The 9,972-nt window shown below is 49.2% G+C and overlaps 4 protein-coding genes across 4 annotated transcripts; 1 reads left to right on the plus strand and 3 right to left on the minus strand.

Moving 5' to 3' along the window:
* Window positions 1-63: 63 nt before the first annotated feature.
* On the minus strand, window positions 64-1,050 carry UREG_07745 (uncharacterized protein; the record flags this gene model as incomplete). The annotated part of the gene is made up of 1 exon (XM_002582926.1): window positions 64-1,050. The coding sequence occupies one exon, from the start codon at window positions 1,048-1,050 to the stop codon at window positions 64-66; it is 987 nt and encodes a 328-aa protein (XP_002582972.1).
* Window positions 1,051-2,265: 1,215 nt separating this feature from the next.
* On the minus strand, window positions 2,266-5,525 carry UREG_07746 (uncharacterized protein; the record flags this gene model as incomplete). Its single annotated transcript, XM_002582927.1, has 9 exons — window positions 2,266-3,441; window positions 3,611-3,639; window positions 3,768-3,778; window positions 4,027-4,065; window positions 4,562-4,942; window positions 5,052-5,131; window positions 5,203-5,294; window positions 5,368-5,382; window positions 5,438-5,525. 9 exons carry the CDS (start codon window positions 5,523-5,525, stop codon window positions 2,266-2,268), a joined length of 1,911 nt encoding a protein of 636 aa, XP_002582973.1.
* A 686-nt stretch (window positions 5,526-6,211) lies between these two features.
* UREG_07747 (uncharacterized protein) lies at window positions 6,212-6,794 on the plus strand (the record flags this gene model as incomplete). Its single annotated transcript, XM_002582928.1, has 2 exons — window positions 6,212-6,347; window positions 6,559-6,794. 2 exons carry the CDS (start codon window positions 6,212-6,214, stop codon window positions 6,792-6,794), a joined length of 372 nt encoding a protein of 123 aa, XP_002582974.1.
* Window positions 6,795-7,645: 851 nt separating this feature from the next.
* UREG_07748 (uncharacterized protein) lies at window positions 7,646-9,366 on the minus strand (the record flags this gene model as incomplete). Its single annotated transcript, XM_002582929.1, has 2 exons — window positions 7,646-8,902; window positions 9,097-9,366. 2 exons carry the CDS (start codon window positions 9,364-9,366, stop codon window positions 7,646-7,648), a joined length of 1,527 nt encoding a protein of 508 aa, XP_002582975.1.
* Window positions 9,367-9,972: the final 606 nt, after the last annotated feature.

Consider the following 9,972-nt stretch of genomic DNA (forward strand, 5'->3'; position numbering starts at 1 on the left):
AAGAGGAGGAGGATGATGCATGCATTGCCTGGGAGCAGCAAGACCAGCAGCCAGCTAGTTCAGCTAAGGGAACGACTGAGTCCATCCACCGGATCCAGCAGTAGGTAGTAGGTCGTCGGTCGCATGCAGACAAAGAAGATGAAGGAGAAGATGAAGGTGGATGATGATGCATTGCTGCGAGCAAGCACAGACGACAACCAGCGCGTTCAGCAAGGGAAGGACCGGTCCGATCCAACGGAGCGAGCAGTGATGGCAGGACCGGGCGAGATCAGTGGAATTGGCAGGGCGGCGAAGCGCAGTGCGACCCACAGAAGATCCAACAGAGGAGAATGACTCGTTATGGCGTGTGTTGCTGGAAGCAACACGAGAAGCAGCAGCGCGTTGGGCAAGGGAAGGACGGGAAGGGACAGCGGGACGCGCATCGCGACTAATCGCAGCACGAATAATGGAAGATCCAGCAGATGAGAAAGACTCATTGCGAGCATCGATAGATGAAGAAACAGAGACCTGGCGGGATGGAGGGGCATCGGGGCGGGCAGGGGCGGAACGAACATTGCGACTCAGCGCAGCTCGAACAACAGAGGATCCAGCAGATGAGAAAGACTCATTGCGGGCATCCACAGAAGAAGAAACAGAGACCTGGCGGGATGGAAGAGAAGCAGTAGAAAGAGCACTGCGGTTGCGCTTAACCGCAGCACGGATGACGGAAGATCCAGCTGATGAGAAAGACTCATTGCGGGCATCTACGGAAGAAGAGACAGAGACCTGACGGGATGGAAGGGTATCGGGGCAGGTAGGACGAGAATTGCGACTCAGCGCAGCTCGAACGACGGAGGATCCAGCTGATGAGAAGGACTCATTGCGGGCATCCACAGAAGAAGAGATAGAGACCTGGCGGGTAGAAGGGGAGGTGACAGGGGAGGAGGGCCTCACCCAGGCGGGCTTGTAGCTCACCTTGTGAGGCCATGAAACGAAATCAGGTCCGTTGCGCCGTCGGGCCGCACGGTCGTTCGGCACAACAGGGATACCTGGAATGTGATATGAAGACATGGTAACTATACGTGATGGTAATATGTGATAGCAGTATGTATGGTATGGATGGTATGGTAAGCATGGAACTTGAAAAAGAGAAGAAGAAGAAGAAAAACAAAAGGAAAACAGAGGGACAGCCTCGCATTTATACCCTCGAGGCGTGCTGTGGCTTCCATAACAGGCAATTCCCTTTGTTTTGGGTAGGAGCAGCGTGTTGTCGGGGGAGCGTGCTTGCCGTTGGGAGTTTCCGGGTTACCTCTTCTAGAAGGAGTGGGTTTCTATTTTGGGAAACTACAGCTTGTTTACATCCATTCCAGCAGGAAACGGCAGGTGCCTCCTACTGTTTTGTACCATTTTGGACCTGTGTTGCATTACGAGAAGAGACGTGGGGTGATGGTTATTCGTGTATTGACATGTAAGCTGCATTGATTCCTAGAAATCGATGCTCGAGTTATAATGGGCATGTAGCGAGGAGGCGATAGGTACCAATTTCATTGGTATTTTCATCCGGAGAGCCGCGGCGCATCAACCCGCTAGCCAGAATGCTATAAATTCGCAAGGAACTGCGAATCAAATCATGCTGCCCACCTTCAATAGCTATAGCTGCGAGTTAGACGAGTGTCAGTATAGAAAAGTAGGATCAGGTTTGTGTTATATATCCGTACGAAATCCTCTGCGTCTGGTTCTCTGTTCTGACTGCAGGATCCCCAAGCTCGTTGTCTACTCTGAGATGCTCGCATAACGACGGCGAAGCAGTGAAATGTCAGACGGACATAAAATGGCAAGTCTAGGACAACAATACCGCGTCTCTGCTTCACAGCTTCCTACCTCGAGCCACAGTGGAGCCGTGGGGCTTCATTGCGTGGCCCCATAGAGCTAAAGTTGACGACAGTCCTTAAAAGTGGAAGCCGCATGGCGTACAAGGCGGAATGAGAATCGATTACAGCGTTATGATTCTAGAATCAGACCTTAAGCACAAGCTAGGAGAATCCAGTTGAAGCTTTGAGGTATGGGTCATATACAAGTCAACGAGCTTCGGACGTCTATCGAAGAACGCCTACTTTTGTGTGAAGAGTGTGTACGGACGCCGTTCAGGGGGAGAGTTTGCTTCAAGATTCGAGAGACGTGATTATGTTTGTGGATGATTGCTAAGAGGTATGTATCAGGCCTAAAGCGGTTTCTCGCATTGGTTATATTAAGGCTCTAACAGGAGGTAGGGTTTCGTACGAACACTCATTTCCAGTATATAATGCCGTCCATCAATCTCCTCGCCGTTCGATAAACAGAAGCCTTCTCGACTTCTCCATCAGCCTTGATACTCGCGCCAACCACTAGTTTCCCGCTAGAATGCCCAATCACCAATTCTTCCTTATCTTCCACGCTGGCCCGAACAAGTTGGTTGACCACAGAACCCTGGATCTTCGCTGCGACGGCAAGGCTCAAACTCGTCGTTATCGGCAACGCCCTGTGCGGCTGGCCCACAGAAATCGCACGCACCACGACATCAACGGAATCACCGTCTAATATCTCCCCAGAGAGCAACGAATGCGAACTGGGTTGAGAGACGAAACATATTTTCGGAATCGACGCCGGGACCTCTCTTGGAGTACTCGCCATCCCCATCTTCATCGTAGCTTGTTGTCTAATCGACTCCAACCTGTCCAGCAATCCAGGTACGTTCTGCGTCTCATCGGGAAGTATAGTTCCACTAACACCAAGCTCCTCAGCCGAGACAAACACCGACGGATTCCCCACATCCACACACGTAGTCCTGATACCGTCGAAATAATCCACCACGTTCCCCGTTGGCAACATCTTCCCAGTCTTCGAACCACTAGGCTTTATGAAATCAAGCTTAACTTTTGCAGCGGTCCCGGCCACCCCGTCGATCGCAAAGTCACCATGCGCCAGCGCCTCACCACCATGCACCGGAAACGTAGCCTCAATAACCTTATCCGTATTAGTATTATATATCCGCACGGTCACATCCCCATACTCGCACGTTGGCCTAATAATCCCCGAATCCACAGCAAACGGGCCAATCGCACTGCTCAAATTCCCACAATTCCCCGAATAATCAATATCCGTAGATTTCACCCCGACCTGCACAAACGTAAACTCCACGTCAATTCCCGGTCTATCCGATGGGCCCACGACGCATATCTTCGATAAGCTCGATATGCCACCTCCCAGGCCGTCAAGTTGGCGTCCATTCGAATCCGGCGAACCCATCACGCCGAGAAATATGGGGGCCCAGTCCGCGCGGGCCAAGGGAAGATCTTTGGTCTGGAATATCACGCCACGAGATGTTCCGCCGCGATAGTACGCGGCTGGAATGCGGTTCTGCTTGAGGCCATTCTGAAAAGATATCGGTGATCTGGAATAAGTCCTCCTGCTGTGCTGGCATTGCTAAGAAAGACCTTTTTGTTAGCACACAGTGATGAGAAGTAAGGGGCAAAGCGCAGGTCTGAAAAAGATTTTCGGTAGCATACGGCTAATTTAGCTTACTCTACATGGTTTCAATCTGTGAATAATCCTTATTGTTCCCCGTAGCCCCATTGCTCCTCGTTGAACATACATTATGCAACCGCTGAAGATCGACGTTGTCTATATTACCAAAAACGGCAGGCTTCTAGAATCTCAGATAGTCTTGGCATTCGGCACGTGGAAACGAACTCGGCTGACATCATCTGTGGGGCTGCCTGCTAAATTGGGAAAAGCAAAGCAAAACATACAAGTCTTTGTGCTGTTGACATTTACTTGCTTTTGAGAACACTTTTAGAATGACTTATGGAATACGGCTTGAATAGCTATATTTCTATTCCTAATAATCAAATTGGATTAAGCCTTCTCTGTCCATAATCACTGGAGTATTAACTGTTAACAATCGGGAGGGAATCATCAATGCACCACTCAAAAATTAAGTTGCAAAAAGGAAACAAAAAGAAAAAATATGAAAGAATGCTCTCTGAGCCTGTTATCCTATAGTCTCACCAATCTTCCTGCGCTGAATCTGCAGGTTCCCACTTGCGCCTTGAAAAAAAAAAAAAAAAAAAAAAAAAAAAGAGAAAACACCATGTTTGCTATGATTACATCCGCCGACGATTCCACAAAATTCGCGAGGGCAGGTATCCGTTTCGTAATGTTCGCCGGTTTCGTGGGTCAATAATATAACTGTGAAAGAGAAAATGTCGCTGGTGAACTCCAAGCATAAACTATGAATGAGTGAGGATGGGAATGGACGCTGCGGTTGCGGGGTTAATTGGTTATCCGTTTCGCGCTGGGCTGAGCGATAGTTTCGGAAACGTTTTCTTATGCGAATTTGGAGTAGGCCTAGAATCTCCAACCCTCGCGGAATCGCCGGAAATCAATCTTAGCAAGGTGTTTCCCTGTATCGAGAACCTGTTGCCAATACGGAGGGATCTGTTTATAGAAAGAGTGCAGGTCGGGGAATAAAGCGGAGTGAGGCATGACCGCCAGGATGATGGCAGTGAGGAGGCTCAAGAAAAAAATAAAAGTCGGAACGTACGAGCTTTTATGGTCTTTCTTTTTCCTGAAACGGTCGATTATCCGCACCATCTCCCTTCTTCCCGCCGAAGCGTTGACTTTCTTGCCACCGAGACTCATACTGACCTTCTCGCTGGTGCAAGCCTTTAGCAGCCTATTGATCAAAAGATGTCGCATGGTCAAGCAAACGAAAACGCCGCAGTCGCTGCTATTTTCCTGGACAGGGGAATCGTCGAGTTGAACGAAGCGGAATCCACGATCGAGGATCATGCTAACTTTTTGCGCGACTCTCAGGGCTTCGTTGCGATTTCCTGGGGGAAGGGAATCGTAATGGAACGCAACCCCATCAACAACTGAAACGAGGAGCAAAGACCAGTGTGTGCCGCCCTCGGCTTCTGTCAGGCTACGGCAATCATTTATGGGTAGGAAAATATGGCTGGCTTTTGAAAAGTCGGGTAGCGCTCCTTGTAACGTGCGAGGGTCATGTGTCCGGTAGAGTAGATACGACATACTGGGTCGTAGGAGGATGATGTTGGTGGTTTGATATTGTGAAATGACTTCGCGCTCGAGGTACCTGGCCAGTTTTAAACATCTACGCGATGAAGAAGAAGGGATAGTTAGAAGCGTACTCTTCCCAGAACGCGATAACCTATTGAGACGAACGTTAGCTTGCGAGACTGAATGAGCTGATCCATTGGCACCCACATTATCCGTCAGCCAGTCATTCTTCAGCGTATCAACGTCTTCATTCGTCACTACCAATTTATCAGTTCGCAAGGTCCTACTCTAGCAAAAGTACCCGGTGTATTAACTGAAGAGCCGACGTACAGCTAATGTCATGGTCTAACAGGGATGTTAGTACGCCATCAAGGACATTCAGACAAAGTTGTTGACTTACATGTAAGATAGGTATCGTCAGGGCTGGCCTGCGTCAAGTCAGCACAGAAAAGCCTCCGGACACACCCCAATAGTCTCTCAAAACCCATGATCAAAGCTCATGAGTAGGAAATGAAGTCGCATTCACGCTACTCGTGAACGGCGAAAAGCTGACGAGCCGAGGAGCCCAACAGCCTCGCCGCCGAGAGAAACCGGAAAAAAAAAAGGGAGCAAACAAAAGAGTAACAAACAAATCACGATGCTTATCGGAGCAGAATGTAAAGCCGCGAGAAACGTTCGTTCCAAGTATTCCCCAGTACAGTACCGAAACCGAAAACAGTGACACAGAAAGGCCCCATCTTCGGAACGGACGCAACAAAGGGAACGACCAGAGTAAGTGAAAGCGCACAACGGCTCGAATCAACATACCGGCTCGGCCAATCGCCCGCGCATTCGGTCGCGGAATCGATGAAAGCTACCTTCACCCATCATAGGCGCGTATATGTATATTTCCTCCTTTCTTTTTACCCGAAGCGTGTAAATTCGGCGTTCAACGTATATAGTTCACCAAGCTTGGTTTATGCAGCCGGGCAAAAGCTCTCGATATCAGTTGATTCACGACTCGTTAATTGTATCTAGTTCCTCTCTAGTTTTGGAACGACGTCAGTGTTCTAGACCTCAACTCGAAAACGCGCATCGCAGAAATCCTTCCAAAGGAGAAATCGGGCCTGGGCTTCGTTCAAATGCAAAAACGATTCTCTGTTGAACGAGAAGGTCTTGCAGCTCCGATGTAACCATGTCGAGCAAGGAAGATCGCAGCAAACTAGGGGGGTTTGACGATGAAACATACCGACTCCGGGTCTCACTGCAGAGGAAAACGGGGGACAAAAACAAACGGGGTTCAGAACAAAAGAGTCGTAGCAGCGTCAATCGTAAGTCAAATTCGTTAACTGGCGTAGTGGAAGATGGGGACGTTCAACTCTTCGTCGGCGTTGGAATCAACTTCAGACAAGAGAGAAGCGCCAGGCGATGATGTAAGAATTGGACTGGCCTCACGTGCACAACAGCGACAAACCGGGAAAAAGCGAAGGGAGCAGGAACAAGAAAGGCGGGAAAAATATATAAAATAAAAAACACTCAAAGCGACATCAAGCTGGGCATTTGTACGTCCATGCAGAATCACCGATGTCGTGCTCTTGTCGTGGCCGGCACCAGCTGGCAGAGCTGCCGGGTTGCTGCGGGCTCTTCATTTCCCCTCACGTCCAACAGAAGCGAAGAATCCGCCACTGCGGCCCTTGGCAGGCGATCGAGATGGGCCATTTCATTTGAGCCTGCTCGCCAATCAGATACCCTGCAATGCCGTCGACGAAGAGGTCTAGACGGGGCGTGGCTTGCATTATTTTTGAATAGTGCCCTTTGGAAAGCATTTCTGTGGTTGGGTTGGACATGGGTCGTTTCTAGGATTCGGGAAAAAGAAAAGGGGGGAGACTATCGAGCTCGATGTTCCCCTTTATCGCATTCTGAGCAACTGGCACGAATAAAATATCTAGTAAAACTGATATCATTGAAGCGAACAAGAGGGGGTAGTCGAGAAGAACAAGCGCCAGACAGCCATCAAAAATTGAAAAAAAAAGAGCACATACAACAGCGACAAGCGCGCTAAAGCCTTTCGACATGATCCCTAAACAAATATATCGTCACAAAAGTATTCGAGAAGGAAATGGGAGTCAAAAAGATCGACGGAAACCCCAAGAGGGCAAAATAAACTGGCCAAAAAGGGGAAAAGAAAAATGGTATAAATAATAAAGCGGCCCCGGTGGGATCCCGAAGAAGTGAAGAAAGAAAAAATGAAGAAGCCAGAGTAAAGGTTCGGACATTATCATCGCATCTGAAGAAGTAGACCCTGATTCATAGTCCCTGCGCCCATATATGCCTTTCGCCCTTGCTAAAGAGACACACAACATATGACCGCGTAAAAAGTGCAACAGCTATTCAAAATATGCCAAAATATTCAATCAAAAAAAGGGAAAGGATCAAAAGGGATAGTAGAAAAGACAGGAAAGAAAAAGCTCCCTCTGAGCTGAGAGAAAAGCAATGTCGCCGAAATCGAAGAGGGAATTGACGTGCGATGAAACAGCCAGCTGAACTTTTGCTTTTTTCGTACAGAACATCGCGACGAAATCATCGGACTACCCTTTCATAATAAAAAGGCAAAAAATAACGATACTTTTCATCCCGCAAGTTTCGCAAAGTGTTTCGTCCAGATCCATCCCACCTGGTGCGTCGGGTCATCTTGGTTCCTCGCCAGCCACAGGTCGCCCTTCTCTCCAATGACATCGAATATCTCCCCCGCGACATACGTCAGGTACGGATACCCAGCTTCTCGACGCGCGCGGTCAATGTTGAATTCAAACATGCTGGCAGCCAGAAACAAGACTTTGGGTTCCTTGGGTCCCGGTTGAGAATCCGGTGGTGTGAGCGGCGTCGACGATTCCGCCATTGGCATTGCAGAGGAGAAGAAACCTGAGTACCGGGAAGCATCGGGCGACGAAGGGTGTTCGGCAATGTTGGGCGGATTGGGCCGGCTGCCATTGCTATTAGGATTATAACCTGGCGAAAGCGGATCGGATAAGAATTCTGGAAAGCGTGGTGTATCAAGGGAGAGTTGCGGGAGGAGCGGAGACGCATCGGTAGTACGGTACGATGTGTTGCTTGCGGCCCCAGTACTTGGAGTGGCACTGGAACGTGTTGGCGCATTCACCACGGTATTCATGGAAGGTATATGAGTGCCGGAGAAGTTGGAGTTGGTGCGTGAGCGTCCGCCAATATGGGCATGCGATCCGTTGGGATGGTGCATAAAACTTTCTCCGTGCGAGGGTGATTGCATGAAACTCACAGGTGGATTTGCCCCAAACTCCACAGACACCTTGGGGGACGTGCCATGCTCAACGGAGAATGTTCTTGTTGTGGTGCTGGACGGCCTTCTTGACGATGCCGTTTCCGCACCATGTGATGTCGAGGGCGCGCTGAAATTATGGACATTCACCGTGTCGGCGAGAACAGTACCATTGCAAACACCGAGCGAGAGAACTTGAGCTTCGCTGAATGTGAAATCGCCCGACCAGTCGTTGATGATCTGAGCAACGTCCTGCGGCATTCGATCAATGGTATAACCAAGTCGCTTTTGCATCAGGGTGTGCCAAACGGTCTGGAGCTGAACGAAATTATTTAGGCACGCCTCCATCAACTTGCCAGTCAGAGACAAGAGCTGTGGAAGCTCTTCCTTCAAAGTGACATTCAGGGCGATAAATTGCTCCCCAAGCTCTGCGGTCTTCTTGTCCGGTTTGTCGCCACGATCTTTGACAGCTTTATACTTCACATAGTCGAGCAACCGTTTATTTCGCTTCTGCATCACTCTCTGCGGCCCATCGTGCAGTTTTAAAAGAGTCACCATCGGGTTGATAACACTTTTCCGGACCGAAGCAAGCTAAATAACATCGTTAGCTTGCACTAGACTCATGACTGAGGAGGGTAACTTGCATGATCAACCAGAGCCACTGCGATAATATCTTTTGCCGCCAACCTGAACCGACACCACTTACTCTCTAGCTCTGGATAATTTGACGGTGCGACAGTCATATAGGCTTCAATCGCGATGATGAAGTCGTTGAACTTGTTTACCGAGTTATGCATCTCTGTCATATAAAGTTCCACGTCACGCATGATAAGCTGCAACTGGAAGAAATTGTCGCCAAACTTTTGTGAGAGTATATCATACTCCTTGTCCGTGAACATTTCCGAAAGGCCAACATGTTGCTTTAGCTTCTCCGTGCGACGTCCAAACGCCTTTGATAATCCTGCTCGAACATCCGATTCCTTGCGCTTTCGACTACTCACGACTTGTCCCACGAGGTCGGCTCGCTTTTTCATGTCATTAATACGTACCGACATTGCAGTCGTTTCCCGAAGAGCGTCAGCAATGGCAGCATGGTCGGGGTGGTCCGTCGGTGTCGTACTGAGCAGTTCAGTCAACAGCAAAGGGTATTTGAGCACTCGCTGCACCGGTTTAACCAGCAAAGAGTCCAGATTCCAGGCCGCAGTAAGATCTGATGCCCAGTCCCGACATTCTTTCAGCCAAATGCTCACATTTTTATTCTTATCCTTCAGGAGAGAATCCAGAGTCTTGTTGGCAGCATCGTGATTCTTCAAGTACTCCGAGTAAACCTTTTCCATTCGACCAATCAGCTCCATGAACGCCTGGCCGATTGTCGTCTTTCGATCCTTTTCGTCATCTGACATTTCCGGGGTTTCTGGAACGATAGTACTTGCAGTGTACCTACTGGCCCGTTTGCTCAGCCAGCGCTGTGATTTGGGCAGCACGTATACACTCTTGGCAGCTTGCTTCAACGCATCCTGGAAATCCATCGAGAATTTCACGACCTGCTCAGAATTCCCAAACAGGGTCTTCACATCCTCGGGAGTTAAGCCGCAGGAGCTCGAGGTGCCTTTGTAAATGTCGACAACTACGGTCATATCTTGCCCAAAAGTATATTCCGT

Source organism: Uncinocarpus reesii, genomic scaffold (genome assembly GCF_000003515.1).
Source record: "Uncinocarpus reesii 1704 scaffold_5 genomic scaffold, whole genome shotgun sequence".
Taxonomy (NCBI): domain Eukaryota; kingdom Fungi; phylum Ascomycota; class Eurotiomycetes; order Onygenales; family Onygenaceae; genus Uncinocarpus; species Uncinocarpus reesii.